General features: G+C 46.3%; 7 protein-coding genes across 7 annotated transcripts in view; 4 read left to right on the top strand and 3 right to left on the bottom strand.

Moving 5' to 3' along the window:
• The window catches only part of HETIRDRAFT_148374 (MFS sugar transporter), a 31,168-nt gene extending 24,139 nt beyond the window's left edge, over positions 1 to 7,029 (bottom strand). The window contains exons 1-3 of the mRNA XM_009554163.1: positions 6,973 to 7,029; positions 6,875 to 6,901; positions 6,744 to 6,821 (exon numbers count right to left, since the gene is read on the bottom strand). Of these exons, the coding sequence (XP_009552458.1) occupies positions 6,744 to 6,821; positions 6,875 to 6,901; positions 6,973 to 6,978 (111 nt within the window). The 5' untranslated portion in view covers positions 6,979 to 7,029. The remainder of the gene's footprint in view (positions 1 to 6,743; positions 6,822 to 6,874; positions 6,902 to 6,972) is intronic.
• A 630-nt stretch (positions 7,030 to 7,659) lies between these two features.
• HETIRDRAFT_442402 (uncharacterized protein) lies at positions 7,660 to 8,004 on the bottom strand. The gene is made up of 2 exons (XM_009554162.1): positions 7,871 to 8,004; positions 7,660 to 7,804 (listed from the first exon to the last, which is right to left on the bottom strand). Exons 1-2 carry the CDS (start codon positions 7,996 to 7,998, stop codon positions 7,750 to 7,752), a joined length of 183 nt encoding a protein of 60 aa, XP_009552457.1. The 5' UTR covers positions 7,999 to 8,004; the 3' UTR covers positions 7,660 to 7,749.
• A 429-nt stretch (positions 8,005 to 8,433) lies between these two features.
• On the top strand, positions 8,434 to 10,652 carry HETIRDRAFT_442401 (uncharacterized protein). Its single transcript, XM_009554161.1, has 10 exons — positions 8,434 to 8,653; positions 8,710 to 8,766; positions 8,815 to 9,122; positions 9,185 to 9,277; positions 9,336 to 9,504; positions 9,557 to 9,663; positions 9,722 to 9,807; positions 9,868 to 10,065; positions 10,114 to 10,312; positions 10,370 to 10,652. Exons 1-10 carry the CDS (start codon positions 8,506 to 8,508, stop codon positions 10,616 to 10,618), a joined length of 1,614 nt encoding a protein of 537 aa, XP_009552456.1. The 5' UTR covers positions 8,434 to 8,505; the 3' UTR covers positions 10,619 to 10,652.
• A 2,216-nt stretch (positions 10,653 to 12,868) lies between these two features.
• On the top strand, positions 12,869 to 15,300 carry HETIRDRAFT_53756 (uncharacterized protein; the record flags this gene model as incomplete). The annotated part of the gene is made up of 13 exons (XM_009553560.1): positions 12,869 to 13,390; positions 13,453 to 13,477; positions 13,532 to 13,608; positions 13,659 to 13,725; positions 13,784 to 13,827; positions 13,878 to 13,907; positions 13,961 to 14,014; positions 14,064 to 14,182; positions 14,242 to 14,334; positions 14,387 to 14,519; positions 14,576 to 14,600; positions 14,658 to 14,752; positions 14,989 to 15,300. 13 exons carry the CDS (start codon positions 12,869 to 12,871, stop codon positions 15,298 to 15,300), a joined length of 1,596 nt encoding a protein of 531 aa, XP_009551855.1.
• Positions 15,301 to 16,676: 1,376 nt separating this feature from the next.
• HETIRDRAFT_329644 (uncharacterized protein) lies at positions 16,677 to 17,292 on the top strand (the record flags this gene model as incomplete). The annotated part of the gene is made up of 4 exons (XM_009554160.1): positions 16,677 to 16,831; positions 16,900 to 16,965; positions 17,021 to 17,037; positions 17,090 to 17,292. Coding segments are annotated over 4 exons (441 nt in total), but the record flags the coding sequence as incomplete, so codon positions are not given.
• A 107-nt stretch (positions 17,293 to 17,399) lies between these two features.
• On the top strand, positions 17,400 to 18,287 carry HETIRDRAFT_329423 (uncharacterized protein; the record flags this gene model as incomplete). Its single annotated transcript, XM_009554159.1, has 5 exons — positions 17,400 to 17,594; positions 17,646 to 17,788; positions 17,839 to 17,928; positions 18,002 to 18,164; positions 18,213 to 18,287. 5 exons carry the CDS (start codon positions 17,400 to 17,402, stop codon positions 18,285 to 18,287), a joined length of 666 nt encoding a protein of 221 aa, XP_009552454.1.
• An 841-nt stretch (positions 18,288 to 19,128) lies between these two features.
• Positions 19,129 to 21,864, bottom strand: HETIRDRAFT_157028 (ABC transporter; the record flags this gene model as incomplete). The annotated part of the gene is made up of 11 exons (XM_009554158.1): positions 19,129 to 19,393; positions 19,465 to 19,585; positions 19,634 to 20,167; positions 20,220 to 20,377; positions 20,428 to 20,602; positions 20,659 to 20,746; positions 20,799 to 20,887; positions 20,940 to 21,021; positions 21,077 to 21,263; positions 21,341 to 21,452; positions 21,592 to 21,864. 11 exons carry the CDS (start codon positions 21,862 to 21,864, stop codon positions 19,248 to 19,250), a joined length of 1,965 nt encoding a protein of 654 aa, XP_009552453.1. The 3' UTR covers positions 19,129 to 19,247.
• Positions 21,865 to 21,978: the final 114 nt, after the last annotated feature.

Here is a 21,978-nt window from a genome sequence, read left to right as displayed (position 1 = left end):
ATCACCGATGGAAATTCCGGCGTGCAGAAACATCTTTTCCCCACAGGTATTCCATGTTGATGATGAAGAACATCCAAGACGATGTAAAACTACTGACGTCCGCAAAGACGTTAAACTACGGGTCGTCCGAAACGACGATAAACTACGGACCGTCCCGCATGACGTTTTAAACTGCCAGTCGTGGATATATCTCGCAACCCGACTAATATATCAGCTGTGGTCTTGATGTCTATTCGTGCAAGCGAAGGACAGACTTGGGAAAGGAGTCAGACTCCTCCTTATTCCTCGCTGCACCCTTCAAGTCTAATTCTCTTCACATCCTTGCCTCGAACCCAACACTACACGTGGTATTCCCCACCATAGGCCCACGTTTGTGAAAAACAAACTCTGGACGCCGTAAACTGCCTCACCGGAGATGAGTCCACCGTATGGGGACAATACTGCTTGGGATTTGGCTGCAACCTCACCGGAGATGAGCTCACCGTATGGGAGCGATACTGCTTGGGGCGTCACGACTGGTAGCCTGGAGAAGTAGGCCTAAGCCTTCGTAAAGCGATCAACCTACTTGTCCATGGGCGCCATCCACTGTCGTCAAGAGGAACAACAAATCATGAGGATAGACGACTATCCTGGAAACACTGAGGTTTGGCCCTCGGAGAAGGAAGAAGAAGAACCTGATGACACGAATCGGAACCCACACGCTAGAATTTCTATTCATCCACACACCACTCGCATTCATACGCCTTTCTTGATGCTGTTCCAGAAGCGGGCTGGAAGTAAGACCGCGATGCGGTTTACCCGCGGCAAAATCAATCCCACGGGTGAAGGAAGAACACCCTACAGAGCGGAGGTTTGGTACCCTCGTGCCTCGACAAACAAACAGCTCAACGGAGATGGAAAACTCCTAGAGGATCAAACGACGTAAGTCGGTCTTCCTCCCAGAAAACGAAGTCATGTCCCGGAAGTCGCATCCGGCGACCATCGTTGGATCAAGAAAGCAAATCGTATATGGAGCGGCGATGACACGCAAGGCGTGGTCCTACCAGGCGAATAGGACGTAGAAAGGGGGTATTGTTATGATCACGTTCTATCGGGCCTACACGGCGGTCTATTCCGATACGATCATCACAAATATCACGCGGCCTCACAGGTTGAGGCGTACAACAAGGTACAGATAGTAACCTTGGTCATCCACTCCCAACGGATCACCTTATCGTTGGTCGAGTATCACGGGCCTATTGTATTAGCGGGCATGGAACGCCGCCTTATAAATTACTCACACGCAGGGCATGAACCTCCTAGTCTCTCCTGGCCGGAAGGAGACCAACGGAGAAGCACAAGAGTAGTCGTTATTGAGAGAGACGACTTAGAGAATACCTACAGATACATATTCGGTATTCTCACGCCCTACTTCCTAAAGTAGTATAAAAGGTCCATAGAATAGGCTGACGATCTTCAGTCTATTCTCTTCGTTCTTAGGCAGTCTTCACACTGTCTACTTCGTTCGGTACTGTCTTCCTACAGTACTCCTTCATCCTTAGGCAGTCTTCACACTGTCTACTCTCATTGCTACATCGCAATACACTTCTGGCTCCTGTGCTACACGTACAGTCGAGACCACCATTCCACACATCCTCCACGAGTGACCTAGGGAAGAACCTCCTACTCTTGGGGTTACCGACGAGCAGTCGTAACACTGCTCATCCATATTATGATAACCAGCCTGCCCAGGCCTCTATATCACTAGGAAAGCACATAAAATATCCTTGAATGATTATAGAGAAGGCCCATCAAGGTGAAGGTAAATCTGTATATATTAGGAAATACATAGATTTCCTTTTGTAGCTTATTTATTTTTTGTTATTTTTTTCTGTTTTTTTCTGTTTTTTCCTCACTTTACAGCATTAAAATCCCTCAGTGTCTTAAGTGAACTCCATAAGACAAATTTGAGAAGAGTGACTTATCAAAAGCTAAAATACTTATTGAAGATTGAGAAAAAGTAGTCTATATATTACAAGAAGAACAGTTGAGGTTAATATGCAAAAGGCCAGTAAGGTAGACATATTTGTATTAAGCTACAAGTGTATGACTATAAGGAATCTATAACTTATATCCTATTTATACTTAGTAGACATTTCCTTATGCTACCTAGAAAAGAGCTCTATCTGGGTCAGCATATGGCCACAGGCCTACCTATGCCCAGACAGTGTTCAAGCACCACTCAATAATATTGTAGATAGGTCACTCACTATACCTAATTCAAATGTGAATATGAATTCATGGTGTACTGGCAGGTGTCATAGGCATTATAGATGCCTTAGATATATTATACAACTCCTGTATGACTACTAAGCCCTACTGTCTTGAGTATGCCAAGCTACAAAGCTTGGCAGAAGTGTGCCCATGTTTGGAGTATAGAGAGTGTGGTGGGTTATAGTAGTGCCACTGTAGACATCTGAAAAACCACCCCCTTGTATTAGCTCTGGATTATATCTAATAGTGTCTAAAAGTATTTAAAAGTGTTAATAGCATCTAAAAGTATCTAATTTCCTAATTGTGAGCAATATATTGTGAGCATTGGATTAGTTTCTAATTTCATGATATTAGCACTAATTCTATACTAAGAAGTCTTTAATTAGCAGTAGGAAATAGTAAGTACTACTACTCTATCAGTGAGAAGGTAAAGATGTGGCACATTCTATACTGTTTCAGCATATTACTTTCCTTCATATATGCCTGCACCATTATCTTGTAGCTCTTTTGCTAACTTTCTAGCTGCCTTTAAAAGGGACATAGAAAGAGAGAAATGTGCATTGATGCCCCTAGCCACTTTGGTGGCAGCTTGGCAGCTGCCACAAGAGGCTATGAAGACCTTGGTACCTTGGCCTTGCACACAAGATTATTAAAGTTGTCATTGTTAGCTAATGCCTGCTACTGGTTATTATAGGACACAATGTGTGGGTTAGGCTTAGGGATGTGCTACATACAGCCTTGCAGACCTTGTCTATTAGTACAGTGGTCAATACTATCTTGTGCAGCACACAATCATTATCACTATTGATAGTACAATTTTTAGCACTATTTATATTGTTCATTGCCTTGTTATACAGAAGATGCTCAAACTTGGTGTTTTCCTTTAGCTATTAGGCTGTGGAAAAGACAGTCATGTTGGTATGTGGTGCTAGAATGATATATTTGCCTGCCACATAGAAAATATATGCACTAAGCATATTAAGATCACCTTCAACAATCTTGTGCTTATTTATATTTAGGCATGCCATACATATACCCTTGTCCCCACCCTCTACCTTACTAGTGGCTATTTGGAAAACCCCTCTCTCTTATTGGATCTTAATTATTCATAATTATTAATAATACTAATTTGAGCTAATTATGGCTAATTGTTCATAATCATGTTTTTGATCAAATTTGCAAATTAAGGTAGTATTGTCTATACTAGTAGAGTCCTATTGAATATTACACTCAATCATAGTTTTATATATTCTAGATCCAAATTATGTAAATGCCATAATTTGTTTTTACCCTATATAAAGTATATTATTTATTTTCCATTGGTTTATTATCTTCTTAGCTAGTGTTTAAACTAAATCCTAAAAAACCTAACTTTTTAGGTATTTATTGACCTGTTTATTTATAAGACAGAGGAAAGATAAATGTTGAATAAAATCAGAAATATTGAGATTGCCTATATTATGTTTACTTATTCTGATTACCAAGATAATATATTAGACCTTGTGGCTTAGTAGCTTAGAGCATTTGTTCTGGGTGCTTGTATACATGAGGTTATTGGTTCAACTCTGTCAAAAGGCAAGTTTGTAGTAAGGTATATTCTGTGTTTAGGTATTTAACTAGTGCTCTATTAAACATGACTCTATAAGAAGGCTATGAGAACTATGATGCTTGATTTATTATTATTTTTCTGAAATTTCAAGTTATAATGAATCCTAATAATTCCTAATTTAGGAAAATTATGTCTAATTAGAACAGGTTTAGAGGGGGGTAAGCTAAAAATGTCTAATCCTAATTGTTCTTAATTATGCATAAATAAAACTAATTAGAGCTTAATACAAAGGGGTGGTTTTCCAGATGTAGTCTGGCAGTCTAACAGTTCTATGGGGTCTGACTTTCTGATGCAAAAAAGAACTGATATTCTGAAATATTAACCAGGCCTGAACCATTGAATATCTGAGTGACAGTAGCCTAAGTTAACTGAACATTCTGAACCAGCTGAAATAACCTCCTTAAAGACCTGAAGCTTGTAAAAACATATACCTGATGACCTGTGGTCTGAAGTGCCCTAAAATGCCCTAAAAGCCTGATGGAATTATCTCTTTAGGGCATTTTGGGGCACTCCAGGGAACATACCAAGTTGCTAATGTAGTTTTTCATCATGCTCATATGCCGGCTCTTTTATAAGATGGCAAGCTCAAGTTACTTCATCCGGTAAAAGCAGCCAAAATTCACATTATCTCCAATATACACCCCATTTTTAACAAATCAGGGACTGGATATTCGGCTGTGTTCAAAACTTATTGGACCATTTCAAGGAAGTGTGCAGCCGAGATGGAGAGTGGAAATTGAATGCTAGCATGCAATGGTTCACTTTCCTGCTATCCCCAACTGAGACAATCAGACAATTGCTTATTTCATGGTCCTAGATATTGCAATTCATGAAACGCAAAGACAACAAGAAAGGAATGAGCAAGGGGCATACAGTCTCCAATATTTTTGAAACACAACAAAAAATAAAGCGAACGACCGGGGTCATGGGGTCCTAAACAATTTTCTCATTTGCATCATCGTGCTATATATAACACATGTCAGCGAGGGGTGTCATGTAGAGTCAGAAGTGTACAAACCACTACATCTTTTTGATGAGAAATAACATCCTCGAGCGTCTTCCTTTCCACATCCTTTTTGACCTTCCACACGGTGAAAATATGGCCTTGTTCGAAAACAGCCTCGATCTCCTCCAATGTCCGACCTGCCATCTCGGGGAAGCAGAACAAGATATGGATGAAGGCTGCAAAGTTGAAGGTACCAAAGATGAAGTACGTCTTGTATGCGATGGAGCTTAAACCAGGCGGGACTGCCCATGCGAGCGCAAAGTTGAACAGCCAGTTGGTCGCGGTGGATAACGAGACAGCCTTCACACGCACGCGCATCGGAAATATTTCAGCCGGGTAAGTCCAAGACACTAGCAAAAAAGTTTAAAAAACATCTATACGAGACAATGGCACGACGTACCTGGACCCATGGTGACTGCAAAGCTAGGATCGCGTTCTAAGAACCAGAAATACCAAGAGACAAGAGAGATTGTCACTCACCTGCACACAAAGAGGTAGGAGTAGACGATGATACCCTTCGTGACACTGTCATGTCCTTCAATGATCCAAACGCGATTAGTACCAACCGTACCCCAGTGTCCGTATCTGCCTTGCAGACCGCCGATGAGCATCAGCCAGAATCCCATGAACAGTGTGCCAGCAAGAAGCATAGGGCGGCGACCCCAGTGATCAATGTAGAGAATGGCGGGTACTGTCAAGTCTGTCAATATCATAAGTAACTGAGCACATACTAGGGAAACCAACCAGTAAGGGCAACATTGAGAACATATTGAACAGAATCGGCAATCAGGTTCCCACGGCGACCTGTCAGACCAGCGCCTTGGAACACGTAGATGATATAGTACCTACAGGCACATAGTCAGTATCAATGAAGATGAAGAAAGCGAGATAAAATCACATCATGGTATTCACACCAGATAACTGAGACCACATCTGGAGCGATGCGCCGAGCCCGACACGACGGAAAATTCCAGGCTTGAAAAGATCCAAGTAAGACTTGGCGTCCTCGATACGCTCAAAGTAGACCTGTTGTTTGATCTCCTCAAACTCGAGCTGCACAAGTGCATTGTTGGGATTACCTCCACCATGAAGATCCACGAGGATCTGGAGTGCTTCATCCTCCCTGTGCTATTTTATCAGCAGGTAGTGCTTGTCAGGTGTCCATTTGATATGAGAAGATGGACCTTCCATGATCAATGAGCCATCGTGGAGATTCGGGGAACACCAGCATGCCCATAGAGAGAACGACAGCTGGTATCATTTGGAGACCCCACGGGATTCGGAACGAGGCTACTCCATTGATATAGGAACAGCCAAACTGGATGAAGTATTGAATGAGGATGCCCCAAGTGATGGACCATTGCTGCATGGCGACGAGACGTCCCCGAATATGAGGAGCCGTGATCTCTGACTAATAAACAGGAACGACAGCGGACGCAAGGCCGACAGAGATACCAGAGATGATACGACCAATGACTAGCATACCTCGGTTCTGTGTATCTGGGAAAGATCCTATGTCATGGAATGAAAAGCTGTCAGAATAAGAGATGCTTACGATTGAAGCGCACTGCAAAATCGAGCCGATGACCCAAATGATACCAGAAAGGATAACAATCTTTTTGCGACCGAATTTATCGGCAAGAGCACTAACGGCGAGCGCGCCTACGAACGAACCCGCAGGCATGGCGGCAACGATTGCACCTTGAGCATTAGGACCGGGCTTTATTGACCCAAGGTAAGCAGACAACGCAATTGTCAAGGCTAAATGACACGTACTGAGCTGAAAGTCTTCAGGTAAGCATCGTTCTGAAGGCTCAATATGCAATGATAAGGGACCAATCTTACTGCTGACTTAACCTAACTAATACCACTCACGTTGAGCACACCAGACATAGACGAGATGTCCAACCCAAAAAGGCCACCGCCTATACACGCAAAAGAGCCGACCACATACTGGATGAGAATTTCATTAGTGAGCCTCTGATAAAGGTATTGTCGAGTCATACTGGGTTGGCAGCAATTCTGGCGTTGTACTATGGGACAAAACCGAAAGGTTGTCAATAAGCAGGATGTCGGGATCAAGTGGAAAGGAGATGTCACCTATGCCCATGATAAGTGTTATCTTTGGGTGAGTGGCCAAGCAGGAAGGAGGCAGAGGCGCAAGGCCGCATATGCGAGGTATGAGCGGTTTATAGGGACGGGCGCAAAGAGAATGAGAGATGCCTTTACCATTTACATGAAGCGGCCCGCTGTCAATATGCACGCTTGGGGAAGCATGGAAGGGTGGGTGTCTAGGAATATCTAGGAGCCTTGTGATCATACAATCAGAGCATGTCAAGGTCCATATCAATACAGAACATCGCGTTCATTCTTGAGTTCGCATGCTCATGACGCACGGACTCCACTACGCCTTTTCTTTAGGCTCATCGTCGGAGCCGGTTTCCTTGTCACGGTGTCAGAATAGACAAGGCCGAGCCAATCATGAATAGACGCCCTGATACAGGGGCTACATCTGGCTGCATTAGATGTAGTACATATACGTCACCTCCCCAACAGTTCGTTTTTCTGTCCGAGCCTGACAATCCCCTCCAGCCTACTAAGTTGATGTGTGCATGAATTCATCGCGAGGATATTCGGTCTATACTCACCTACCTCTGCCGGATGGCTTGAATCTCAGCGTTTCTGGCCAGACATTGTAATGTGATCCGTGAATTTGATGGGTCAGATCAGACCCGTTTAGAGGCAGTTCAACAAGATTCGAGAGGACGGACTTGACAGGACCTTGTCAACAGAAATTGCCGAGGCAAGGGGAATGTAAACAGCTGCGCCGTCGTATAGAATTCTACATACGGCTCTCAGAAGACATGAGCTCCATAAGAACCTACCGCCACCTGCCACTGTGGGTCAAACGTTCACGCTCTGGGCTCGCGCATTCGCTAAAAGTTCAGACATTCGTCTTGGATTAGCAGGCAGGTGCTGGAAAAGATGAAGGAGTCACTCACTTCTGATTACGCCTACCAGACCACTCTTGACGTCCATGAGAATGATTCACGACAGTTGGACCGTAGAGGATTTTACCGCTCAAGCGCAGTACAGCTGGCTGCGAAGTGGAGACTGCACAGGCAGCCATATCAGTCGTGGAAAGCTTACAGACCTGACTAACATCTCTGTCGAAAGATCGCTCAGATAAGCGATCGGGAACTTCCGCGGACTGGTACAATTTGTCCTTTCAGGCTTTGAGCTTTGTCTCTCGCCAGTCTTCAGCAAAAGACGATTCACTCATCTAAGCGTCGACTTCGTAGCTATCACCACGCTTTATTTTGATTTTTTTTTCTGTTCTGACTGGCTACGATGTAGCTGTACCATCCTCGAACGCAGTTCTCTTGTTTTTCCTCGGGACGCAGCCTATGACGCATACTCGTCATAAAGAATGTCAAAAATAGTCCGTGTAAGCCAAGAAAGGTTCATCGATGCGTCTTCTGCATCATTGTGAAAGATTGTTTCACTTTCCACATATCTGTATTGGGTCTGGTCAGTCTCAATGAACCTTATCAGGCTTCCCCTTCGCCCATTACCTGCTCTCATTCTCCATATAACGCTTATTTCTCTTGCACTTCAATCTCAACAGCCTGCACTCATGGATATGGAATATGCTGATAGTATTACTACAGAAAATGAAAATCACAATGCCTCCCAATTTTCACAGTCTCGCCCTGATTCATCTGGACTCGTTGAAGGTCCTTTTTCCCATTTCCACGATACCACCCCCCTAGGTAGCACGTCTGGTATGTGTTCATTTGTCCCATCCTTGTGCTAAAACAACTCAGCGATATAACCGTAGAAGCCAACTACAATGACAACGAAAAAAACCTTGCGGATACTGTTGCTGCGCATCCAGGTATCTTCATTCAAGGTTGTTTCATCCATTACGCTGACTTGCTATCAGACCCTCTTGCCCTTTCTATTGACATCCCCGGTGATCTACCTTCGCCACCACACCGTGCTGCTTTGAGCATTGGCGATCTTCCATATATCACAGGATCGGAGCCCCTTACAACTGATCTAGCACCAGTAAATGTGGATAGCGACACACAAAGCGTAATCGCCCTCGAGGATGTCGATGATGCCGATATCGACTCTGACGATCAATACTACTCAGTAGCAGCTTCACGTAATTCGACGCCGATAGATTCTCCTCAAACACGGAGCATATTCATCTCGGAGAATGCTAACGTATCCCTAGACGGTCACAGTGTACGTCAAAGACATTCTCTATTCCATAGCCTGCTACAATCTGCTACAATCTCATTCTTTAGACGATCGATCATCCTCGATTGCAAATCGAAGATTTAGTCGTTGATCTTCCACCCAGTCCCAATAATCATATGAAAACCTTGATCGACGACCAGGTGGGCACAATGCTTTATAAAAATTTGATCTTGAAACTTCACACACATATGCTTCTAGATACTTACATCGACGGTCAATATTGACGAGTCCGCCTCGACTCCACTCTTCACGACTTTGTCGTCGTCTACCGAGACCGCATTATCCAACGACCTCGATCTGTTGTGTCGCATCACCGGGATGTACAGACTGCTAGATCTCATCTTAGAACGAGGAAACGATGGTTTGGGTGAATCTGATCTTAGATGTCATGTCTACCCTCGTTGTTGACCGTTGCGCAGTTCACAAGGTTGTTATCGCCCAAGAATCTCTCGGAGAACTCATCAATGTATTACGACCTGGCGCTTACCATTCAATGACGAAGATCGACTTCAAGGCTCTAGATCATGTACGTCATTATAGACCTTATCCGTCGCACACCCCGCACCTCATGCCATAGTCGATAGACAAGCATAAAGCCGGTCGGCGTCTATGGGAGCAAGCCGGAGATCGTCAAGCTCTTACTCAGTGCCGGTGCCATCACCGAACAAATGTGAGCGGTAGTGGCTGATTTAATCAGTTCAAAACTCATAGTCCTCTGGAACTCGGACAGTGGCCATCTACTCCTCAAGGCTCAGATTGATCATTCAGAGCCCATGCACTCTCATTTACGTTCTGGATTGTACTTTGTCATCCTTCCCGAACCGTTTGGGGATAGCTTCAATGCATTCGTAGTCTACTGGCCCGAAGAAGCCACCTGGGAAGACGGGGCGTCTTCCTCAGTTTCGAAGAATCGATGCACCTTCATGAGGTAGTTTACATTGTGATAGCTGATGCCCATTCCTGACGCTCCGATCAGGTATCTCTTGAAACTCGTGGACCAGACGATAGCCGTCCTGACCACCGAGCAGTCCAAGGCGTTTAAATGGACAGTCCCAGATCAAGTAATAGACACCGAAGATAACAAGCTGGATGATGATTTCGGACGTATAATCTCTTTTGAAGTTGCCCAGACTCGTGATGAAGTGGAAGGCGTCAGCTCCATGGACGGTTTTCAGGTTTTTTTCCCTCTTCCTTCGTTCTTCATTTCTTTCATACTGAGCATCGCTCTATAGATGACATTGCCAATTCCATCGAGCAACATTGCAATTCCCGATCATCTCTCTGACCGTCAAGACTTGAGGGCTTCAACGTCTATAGTTGCTGGGGAAACCTCATGCGGCTTTATAACCTCGTCTTATATACCGGCTCACGAGAATCGAAAACCATATTACGAAGTTATGAACGAGATGCGCCTGAAAACGTTTCTCAAGTTCGTCGTTCTTCGTCCTGATTATGTAGGATGTTGGTACGACACATTGTAGCAACCATGCTTTCTCAATTTCATTTCCAGAGGTCATCGACGACGCAGCTCTTGCATTCCTTCTTAAGAGCGGATTACAGCAGAGGTGTCCAGAGATCTGTCCACAATTTGAACACAACTACCGGGAGATCAAACAAGCTCGGGAATATGCCATCGACCAAGAACGTTCCGAATTCTACCGCAGCTCGGAAGCTTTCAGGCAGGATTGTTTGTTTTCCGCTACTGCATTTTTGCAAAAGCAGGTATCACAGATGTACCCGTGAGCCCTCGCTAGATTTATTCCACCTCGTGATCAACATCCGACGCAGTTGCACGCAGGACCATCTCAGTAGCCTTTGCTGAAGCTCCCATTCGATCTTACGACGACTCGGTCACTAGTACGTCGCTTCCTCTGGCTATTCAGCGCATCCAAGCCAACTTATCGAGGATAGATTGGCTGGATAAGAACTCGCCCAGCAGTATGACGTATCTAACACTCTCGAAATGCAAGCCATTCAATGTACTGAAACATCGCGCAATTCTGGCAAAGAATTTTCTTGCGGAAGGGGTGCCGACGGATAATCAAGTACAGGTCGTACAAGAAATCCTTGACAAAGGGAATTATGCCTCTGTTTTGAAGAAGAGGAGGGGTTTTTTCACCGACGTCGCAAATGCTTTTCGTCAATTGACAGTTGCGGCGGCAGACCCGTCCCAAGCTGCAAAGATTGAAGCTGACAAAATGAGCGATCTCGCTTTCTTTGACTGGTTGTTCGATGCAAAACAGATAAACCCCGTGTTCACGCTGGTGGAAGACGCCATTTGTCCAATTGTATCGCCTTGGTTTGCAGAACAGATCAGCAAACGTGCCAATGATGCTGCTCGTATTCTGGAGAAATCCCGTCTCGACGACCTGCTTGCTTCTATAGCTGCACCCTTCGACCAAAAGGCCTCCACATTGCGGAGCAAATTTATCAAGGATGTTGAAGCCGTCTTAAATAAGGATACGGCGAGGTACCCATGTTGCCGCACTGATAATTACGCTGTGCTAATATCAGGTTGATCTCGCAGTGATCCTACGTACATTCGTTTGGGATCGATCGGAATGCAGAACTACGGTTCTTCGTATGGTACGCTCAATTTCAACAAGATCCACATTGCACTCTCAAGATCGAATACATACCTCCTAGGTGCTCTCAGTCTCTCTGGTTTGCGTATCAAACAAGCGGCACCCCAGATCCGATTCACAATATTCCCTCTCAATCTCACTCAGGCTGATGAGCAAGCATTGCACCTCAGTGTCAATCACCTTCCAACCCCTCGTGTACAAACCCAGCATGCACTGTCGTTCTTCCTTGCGCCGAATGAAACGCTAAGGTTTGCTGTCCCCGTGGTCTGAATTGTCCTTCTTATTCACTGCGTTTGTAGGTACATACATCGGCTTGGCGCTAGTCTATACCTCGTTGTGGTGGACGATAACGATCACTGTTCATTCTATGTTGAGGAGCTCGTGAACCTTGATCATGCGATTTCTCATGGCCAATACAAAAAGAGAATATTATATTCTAGATTCTCTAGAGATTTTGTGATGGCCTTCGATGAAGCGAAGCGTCTATTGGCTGTATGCGGAACGACATCGGTAAGTCCGCAAATTTCACCAAAGCCGCTCACGTACTCATCATTGTTGCATAGAATGACCCACCACGACTACAGGTCCAAGTGTATGTCCTCGACGAAGCGTTTGCTTCGATGACTGCTAGAGGCTCCGAGATACAGATTACACGTTGGTATGATGGTATGCCGGCTCTTCGCTCGCTTTTTTTTGTGACTGGTACAGAAGAGCTTTGCTTGATTGAACGCTCTGGTCGTGCGCGGATCCTGTCTTTGATCACACAGCAGTTTCGGTAAATTTTATCCATCTTCTGGAGACTTGGCTTACTGAATTGTCGATACTAGACCTGCAAGCTTGCAGCTGGATCACTCGTCATTGGATTTCTATTCGACTCCTGATGGGTCTTGCCTGCTTGCGATCACACCCTGCGATGATGGGGGGCACCAACTGGCTGCCTATCATTGGTCTTCTTTTGGTGCGAATAAGGAAGGCATCCGCATCGCTATTCCGCCTTTGTCTTCAGATGTGACGTTTGGTGTGACGAGTCTGGGTACTCGTCTCGCCGTCCACTTCCTTGCTTTATCACCTTCTGTGAACAGTGTCCAGTCAGTGATTCTGCAGATACGAAGGAAATCGAGCGAGTTCCAGTTCAAGGAACTCGGGATGCGCGTCCCAGAAAGGGATCAGGTGAATACCACCAACAACTGTTTGATCGATTGCCACCTCGACGTCTGGACACGATTTCCTGTTCAAGCTGCTATCCGGAGAGAAAACATCAGCCATCTTGGGCGCAGTAGACAATCTATCACCTTCTTGACCGACAACCCTGAGGCTCCTTTTGCTGCATATTTCCATGGTTTGATAAGATCCTTCCAGGATCACGTCCACAAACCCACCGGCGGAGTGCTCTCGGAGATCAAAGTATGTGCGCTTCGTCACGCAGATTTTTCTTTCCAAGATCTGGCAGTCTCCTTGTTCTCTGCTGGTGAATGGGTCGTAGAGCTGCTGTGCCTAATCCCACTCCATCTCGCTGTCACACGCCAAAATAGATTCATTCCATTGAAAGATGGCGTCTGGACCCCTGAATATGAACGTGAACTACTTGGTGCGGACGTTGGACAGATTGTCGACGCACTGAGTCTGGGATGGTATGAATCTTTATTCCAGTCGTACATGGTCTCAAAGGTGAGCCTGTTGCCATGTCACAACGGTCAGACGTCAGATTTACATTCACTTAAAAATCATAGCCAGTTCGAGTCGTCAGCTCTATGGGTTAGTGTCTTTATACATTCCTTTGACACTTCTCATCGGCGTCTACTTTTTCAGGCGAGCAATCTGTTGGTAAAAGCTACTCCTTGAACCACTTCGTAGACACTTCGTTTGCTGGGTCAGCAATGAGAACAGTGAGTGTCCAATCATCTCGCTTGGGTCAGGTCACACTCAGAAAAAAAAGACTGAAGGTGTATGGATGTCGGTAACTCCGACCCATGATGCTCTTGTTGTAGCGCTCGATTTTGAAGGTTGGCTTTATTCCTGAGCGATCTGCACCGGGAAATGTTGAAATCATAGATTCTATAGGTGTACATTCCATTGAGAGAAGCCCTCAAGAAGATGCATTACTTGTGCGTATCATCTTATTCACAGCATAATGATTTGGGAGCACATCAAACAGGTTCTATTCAACACTGCGATCTCGAACCTGGTAAATACATTTCCCTCGATGATGGAATTTGGCGGCCACTCAGTTCAGATTAGGTACTGTTTCGCAACAACTTTGCTCTGTCTCGAAATATTTCTGGCCTCTTCACGGTGAGTTTGTCGTTGCTTTGATTACCTCGTTTTTTCATTTGATCTTTAGAGCTTCCAATCATCGTCATCTATTCTTGATCCTGCATCTAATCCAGGGATTTTCAATGGGACTCTCTGTATTATTATTCGCGACGTCGTTGACACTGACGCACGAGATATCATCAATGAGTTTGGTACTATCTATTTAACGTCCTTGGGCCCTCGCTTACGGTGCTACATAACACCAGGTTTAGTCTGAAATTTCGGAAAATCGTTGAAGATGAAAAGGAGGACAACTTCATTTCACGTTTGCACCGTGGTCGCATAAGCATCATCCCGTGGTCAGTTTACATCTCCAGACGATTTTATGCGTTAATGATATTGTATGCACAGGCCAGTGATCAATACTCACCGCTTCTTCAACTTGTTCGGGTCTCTGAAGAAGCGATTCGAGCGGCAAGGTGTCACCTACACTAGCGCTGGTGTTTTTTTACATACCCTCAAGACATTGATGGCAAAGCTCAAAGTTGAGATAATTTAGATAGTATTCTTTTCTTTGTGATACACTAATGTCGTTTCCAGGCTAACGATTGGGGTGCTTTGGATCGTCAGTGCTGTTTTATCTCAGAGGTGGATGACTGTAGCTAATTTAAACGGGCTGCAGAAACCCTTGCATCGCATCGGGCGCGTGTTTTAACATCATCACTTCGAGGAGCCCTCTCCCGTGGATTGATGGAACCTGACTGCGAACCATTGAAGGTGGGGATCTCCTGCTCTTTTATGGGACTACGACTAAGAAACTAGTCCTTAAGGACATCGATTCGGATACTGAGATCCCCCACCATGACTCTGGCGTAATCTTTTTCGTCCCTGATCCTGATACAGATCAAGAGTGCAATTCACGATATCGGGAGGAGGCTCTGCGTGCACTTATCTCTTATTGCGAACAGCACCTCCCGCATCGGTTCTCCGTTGCGGATGCGAATTGGATAGAGGCGCTCACACATCACCTATCAGGGCTGATTGAGACTCGCATTACCCTTGTCCGCGACTGGCTTAGTGCTAATACCTCACGGTTCAAGGACTTTGACGACGTCCAGCGTCTTCGTCGCACGGCAGATATCGCATATCTAGACGTGCTCGCTTCGGTCCAGGTCTGCAGTATGCAGTGTCTTAACTGCAGCCTTGCATGTATACGACCAAAAAATCACCCATTGGATCACATGTGCGGTACATCACACAGATGCTGGAGGCAATGCGAGATTTCCGAGCAACATTCTTCACCAAAAGATTGCGGTTTGCCGTGAGCTGATATAAATATCTGAATCCAGTGGATGTGACTCTCTGATCCCTCTGAATTTGCAGCGCTGGACACACAGGTCGACACATGTGAGTGAAAGAGTCACCTTGCTATGCTGCAGCTACCGACTTATGTGATTCACAGGTGTGATATCAGTGCCCATTCATGCGGAAAGTCTTGTTCGCTCGAAGGAAAACGTGGATGTATGCATAGTTGCAGCTTAGTAAGTCAGGCATATCAACAAACAAATATATATTGGACTCATTGATGAATTTACCACTAGCCGGTAGATCATTCGGAGTCTCTGCATATGTGTTCTGCTCGCACACACTTGTGTGGTCAGGTAATACGAACACCTTGTTAAAATTTTGGGAACTAACTATTGTCGTGTCTATCTAGCCATGCTCTCTGCAGAAGGCTCCTACTGCGCTTGGTGCACCTTATATGTGCAGCGGTCAGTGCACGCTTCAATGGGACGAACCACACGAGTTGCATTCTTGCGAAAAAGTGCAATCGTGTCCTATCAGCTGCAAATTGTAGGCTGCTTATCCTCTTCTTTTGTATTGCTCAAAATGGTCTAAGAATCCTTTCCAACTAGATGTGCTCGCCTTTGTAGTACTCCTGATCATTTCCATGGATTGGAATCCGATGCAGTCCATCTCTGCGGGTACCTTGTTCTCTATTGATTGACCCATTACCAGCTTGCTCACACAAAATCAGGCAAAGCCATGCGTGTGCTCATCTATGCGAGCTTCCAGGAATATGTTACATTGAAACTCAACCGTCCGAAATCATGGAGGAATTCGAAGGAACGCACGAGAGTTTTCAATTTACCAAGGCATGAATCGACTTGAGAACTTATTGAGTATTGCCTCCGCTGATCCATGCCACAGTACACACAAGTCTCGCGCCGCCTTGCTTGTGCGATGCCCATCTCTCCTGGATCAACTTCGCATACAGGCACACACAGGCATGGTGAAGTAGACAACCTTTTTCATTTTTGTGAGGAACGATGTGGTCAATGCGAGTATTTCTGCACGCTTCCTATTGGTGTGTATGATACTCAATCCTCGTAACATATGACTGAAGTCAAAGCGCAGGCCATTCGCAAAACCTTCACGACACCCGTCATGGATCAATGACCGCTGCAAGGTGGCTTGTGGACTCTCCCGACAATGTGGTGGAATTGGATGGTCATAGGTTCGGGTCCGGAGATAATGGTGCTCCCATGCTCTGTAATCTGGTTTGCAGATATCTCGTTCACTTCAGGGTATCATGAAGTACTGAATTCGAGACAGATCTGTACATCGCAGGAACATCATGTGCACGTCGACTTCTGGTGAGTATTCAACGTTTGTCCCGCACTACATCTGACCCGTTTCCACAGCCGTAGCGCAGCAGGACAGATCTGTGAAGGTGCTGAATTGCAACATATTAAAACTGCTCGCATGCAGCCATCACCAGATCGCAGCAAAGATTGGATATCTCATCGCCTGCATTGGGCACGCCTCGGTAGGATCACTTCACAATGTAATCTGGTGAAATTTTGACTTGCTTTTGGCGATAGGTTTCAAGGGTATCTAATTTTATATTCCAATGGCACGAGCTGTTCCTTAGATTCAAACGTTATAGATCCTTATTCACGGGAAGAACAAGCTGAGTTTGCGAAATGGTCAGTTCCACGAGCAGCTCTTCCAAAATTGTTGCTAACAGGTACAACCATACAGCGATTCAATGTGCGGAGGTGCGTCGATCGTCAAACTTATCTCAAACAGGTGATAAATCTGTCTGTGTAGGACCAGAGCACGCAGCTACAGCCTCGCATTCTTTCTGCACTCAAAACATCTTTCATGCACCTCTACCCCTGGGAACGGTCCCAGACAATGCACTCGGATATGTCTCACACGATGGACACTCCTTCGATTGCAAGGATCCAGCGTTGTTACGCCAGTCGTTCCATGTGTATGTCTTTCGAATGATCTCGGAAGACATGCATTAATCGACCCCTTTTTCGTGTCTCAGTATCTTTGTGATCGATAGGTAACTTTCATTTGTTCTGAGGGAGAACATGCTTAGATATCGAATCATGCTTGGAGTTCAGGATCGATGACTTGCAGCGATCGCCGGCCTTTGCTTGACACTCCATCTTCGACGTTGATCCGACAAAGGGCCGACAACCGATATGGCGCTGCTCTCTCCTCTCTGTATAGTTTCTTGGCTGCGCGCCGAAGCCTCATTCGATCGGCTACTGGAGCTCGGAACGATGCATACTCTGTGGTTACTTTCAGTAGTTCGGCGCGAGTAAGTATTTACAGAGCATCGTTGATCCCAGGCACTGATGGTGTTAACCAGACTCGGGTCACGAATGATTTCTCCAGCACGCCAGACCAACTTCTCAGCCTTCTACTCACACAAGAAGAGGCTGGAGGGACAAACTTCGATGCCGCATTGAAGGAGGCGCAACAGACAATGCAGTCCTCCTTCAGTTCTGAACGGTTTGTGATATTGCCAATTCAGAAGACACTGTCACCGATCATATGTATAGAGCCCCTGTCTTGATTTTTTTGAGCGATGGCGAATGTTCAGTGAGAGACGAGACGGTATACGATATTTGTCGCAAGGCGGTTACATTAGGGTAAGCTTGTATCAGGACGATGCATATTACTGCATATCCTCAGATTTGAAGTGCTCACGTGTATCATCTCAAGAAAACCTCTCTCTTTCCATGCTGTATCTTTCGGGCAGGATTACAGCTCCTCTCAATTGCGTCGTATGGCTCAGCTAGCTGAGGAAGTTTATTCAACTGCCCCTCAAGACCAACTGGCTTCCACAGCGACAATTTCTTGCTCCTACACAAATGCTATCGACACAGTGCGTCAAATACTATATGGATGCTTCATATACTCATTTGGTACACAGATACAACTAACTGAAACATTCTTGGGAATTGCTGATTCACTCACGAAGACCCGGGCGTCGCTCATACGTGGCTGAAACGTAATGTTTCCTCAGCATGTTACTATACTTCCGTATCATGGACCTTCAATGCAATTTTTCCTCGGGGTGTCTTCTTATCGTCAGCTTGAAGGACAATCAATTGAATAACCGCCTAGGTAAAACCTTGATTGCAACGACTCGCTCAACATCGGTGTTGTCCTCAGACAGAATCGCCATCAGACAACAACAGCCTATCCCCGCGGGCTTCTTCCTAGCCTTATCGTTCGCACGGCCCAGAAATCGACTTGACGATTAAAAAAAAACATATCCCCTCATAGAACTTTCCCGTTTGTCCATCGAGATCAGTCATGTTGTTCGCCCAGGGTTCTTCAATTGAAGAGATCTATCGAGATATCGTTCCCGTAATTGCGCTCCATCCTGCTCCATATTCATTAGAATACCATATGCAAACGCCTACGTGATCTTGTGGGACAATGAAGGCGTGAAATATCGCATTCAACGTGATTTATCTGATGCTGATATCGTGGGTAATCTCGTCTATCCGCAAAGAATAAATATCGGTATTATAACAGTGATTTTAGGCGCTGCGGTCAGGCTTGCTTTCGTATACCGTATGTATGAATCATGTCGCAGAGCGTCATAGTTAGGCCCTGCTGTCGTCAGGCGCGTTTCCCTTCTTTTTACCTTTGGATGCATCCTTTGACATATACCAACCAGGATGTCTTCGGCTAATCAGGGAGATGGAGTGCAGGAGATATGCAGCTCTGAGGACTCGCGCGCACGGCCTGTCATGAGGGAGAATGTTATTCGTGGGGAGAGTGACCTCAATCAGTATACAATATGGTACAGCGGGTGTTGATGGACGGTCAAAAACTTTCGAGTGCGCAAATTTGCAAGTAGGTGGGTTCAAAATATTTAACTGGCTCTCACACGGTGTGCTATATATATGCCTTATACTTATGACATACCTCACATACCTGAATCCTGATATCGTCCTCACTCAACAGGAGCTGGCGAGTCCTCCATGAATACATCCGCAGCTTGCTGCTGCCACATCCCGTGATACAAGCCTCCCTCCTTGATCAGCTCCTCATGCGTTCCCTGCTCGACTACTTCTCCTTCCTTCAAGACGATGATGAGGTCTGAACACGCGGGGGAGAATATACTGTAAAGACCCATGCAGCTCTTGAGAAGGAGTGCAAGATAAACAGACCTGCTTCGACGACGGTGCGCAGACGATGCGCGATGAAGATACTGGTCCGCGCTCGATCCAGCAGCGTCGAATTGATGTTCTTCATGAGCTCCGACTCAGTGTGTGCATCCAAAGCAGAAGTCTACACGCAAATGAGTCGAACCCGCAAATAGAATGGCTGACGTCTTACCGCTTCGTCAAAGAACAGTATTGGCGGGTCCTTCAATAGCACCCTGGCCACCGCAAGCCGCTGCTTCTCTCCGCCGGAGATCATCAGTCCGCGCTCACCTACCGTGGTCTTGTATCCATCAGGAAGCTTCATGACCGTCTCGTGGACATGTGCCTTTCGCGCGGCCTCCACAACTTCCTCATCGCTCGCATCCAGCCGCCCATACCTGACATTGTGCATAATATCTGCGTGGAACAGAGGGGTGTCCTGCGGGACAACGCCTACCCGCCTTCTTAAAGACTCCATTTGCACTTTCGATATGTCTTGGCCATCAATCAGGATGCGCCCTGAAGAAGGCGTATAGAAGCGGTAGAGCAAGCGGAAAACAGTCGATTTGCCACACCCAGAGGGGCCGACGATGGCGACTTTCTTACCAGCAGGGATGGTGAAGGACAAAGAGCGGAAAATTGGGCGAGCAGGGTTATAGGCGAATGCAACATTTTCAAAAGTGATCGAACCCCCGGTGAGGTCCAGAGGTTTTGCATCAGGAGCATCCTATCAAGCGGTTAACATAAATCCAATGCGTTCACATGTGAAAGGGAGCAACCTTCGGCGGGGTGTTCTGTGCTTGGATGTTGAAGAGAACTTCCATGTCGAGGAGGCTTTGTCTGATTTCGCGATAGATAGTTCCGAGGAAGTTTAGAGGCAGGGATAATTGAAACACAAGCTGGTTGGCCATGACGAGGTCGCCGACGGTCATTGTACCTGAGTCGACATGAATCACAATATTAGAAGAATATGTTCGACCGTGTTACCATTGACTACTCCTTGTGCGGCCAGGAACATCATGCCAGTCAGAGCAGTCGAGAAGATGACATTCTGCCCAGAATTGAGATATGCGAGTGACGTGGCAATTTTGACAGACGCTTTCTCATAAGATGCGAGGTGCTTGTCGTACTGCATGATCTCGTACTTCTCGTTGTTGAAATGCTGAACAGAGAAAGTCAGGCGAGCAACAAGCTGACAAGACGGCGCATAAACCCTACCTTGACGGCTTCGTAGTTGATCAGCGAGTCAACGGCAATTGTCGCGGCCTTGTTGTCGGCTGCGTTCGCATCTCTCCGGAAGCGAGTCCTGAGCAGACGTCATTACGACTATTTTCGATGCATGAAGGAGAAAGGCACACCTCCACGCGGTCGTGCGCACAGTGAACCAGGTATACGCTGCCATTGTAGCTAGGGTGATGGCCGCGTAGTCCCATCCAAACTTATAGGTCTACGTCTATCGTCGTCAATGCTATTTAAGCACAATACAAAGCGAGACTTGCCAGAATACCACACACTAGAGATATTTCGAGAGCGGTTGGGACGACACGGAACAGGATCGCCTGTAGAATGAACGTAATGCCTCTGCGAAGGATGTCAGTGAAAATCAATGACAATAGGGGCAGAAAGATGCACAAACTTCGTACCCCGATCGATTGCGCGAGTCAGACCGCCCGTTTGCCTCGAGAGGTGAAACTTGAGATCGAGGTTGAGGAGATGCTCGAACGTATCGCGAGCCACTTTACGAATAGCACGCTGACCGACGTTAGCGAAGACAGCATTCAGAAGTTCTCCAAGGAGCGTTGCGCTGATACGTGCAGCGCCATCTGCAAGGGCACGGTGTTCAGCACGGTTGGAGGATGAGAACGTGTAGGATATTCAAAGACGGAGAGAGCTGACATACAACCGAGGATGATAGAGCCGCACACGACCCAGACAGTGGAATCAGAGGTGACAGGGATGTTGAGAGTATCGATAATTTGTTTGAAAAAGAACGGTACTTGGACGTTGAGAATCTAAGTTACGATGAACGGTCGTGTTCATATCAGAAATTGAAAGCATGTGCTGCAGGGCTCAGTGCCCTTTCAGAGTTCCAGGTGCAGGACTTGCAGACAAAAAATCCCATCGTGATCAAGAAGTAAAGGTTGTACCCACCTTTCCGCTCACGAGAAAACCCACACCAAGGAGGACGCGCCCCCGCGTTCCCCAGTCGTTCTTGGGCCAGAGATTGACTGCAAGCCGACGAATAATGGACCAATCCCGCCTCCTCTGCTCTGAATTCGAGACATCGGTATTGTCGGCGGCCAGACTCTGCGCGGTTTTGGACGAGGCCTGGCTCGGAGGCTGGTTCTGGATCGGCTTGGATTCTTTCGGCTGCGGCTTCTGCGGTGCGAGGTGCTGGAATGAGCGGAGGAATGCGGCGCGCATACATGGATGTGAGATTGGAGGATGCCGGTGGGGACGTATGGACCGCAGGGCGAGCCTGAACGCGGTGGACATGGCTGAGGATGACGACGAGCAACCTGCAGGCAGGCAAGGACT

The sequence above is a fragment of the Heterobasidion irregulare genome (genome assembly GCF_000320585.1).
Source record: "Heterobasidion irregulare TC 32-1 unplaced genomic scaffold scaffold_12, whole genome shotgun sequence".
Taxonomy (NCBI): domain Eukaryota; kingdom Fungi; phylum Basidiomycota; class Agaricomycetes; order Russulales; family Bondarzewiaceae; genus Heterobasidion; species Heterobasidion irregulare.
The sequence above is the reverse complement of the archived record's forward strand: the minus strand, read 5'-3'. Positions and strand labels throughout refer to the sequence as shown.

Bases quoted from the DNA above. Each gene is read 5' to 3' on its own strand.
- HETIRDRAFT_442401 (XM_009554161.1), top strand. From the start codon at position 8,506: ATGGATATGGAATATGCTGATAGTATTACTACAGAAAATGAAAATCAC. The intron at 9,278-9,335 runs GTGGGCACAATG...ATATGCTTCTAG, and splicing joins AAACCTTGATCGACGACCAG to ATACTTACATCGACGGTCAA. The intron at 9,664-9,721 runs GTACGTCATTAT...CATAGTCGATAG, and splicing joins ACTTCAAGGCTCTAGATCAT to ACAAGCATAAAGCCGGTCGG.
- HETIRDRAFT_442402 (XM_009554162.1), bottom strand. From the start codon at position 7,998: ATGGCTGCCTGTGCAGTCTCCACTTCGCAGCCAGCTGTACTGCGCTTG. The intron at 7,805-7,870 runs GTGAGTGACTCC...CTGAACTTTTAG, and splicing joins TCTGGTAGGCGTAATCAGAA to CGAATGCGCGAGCCCAGAGC.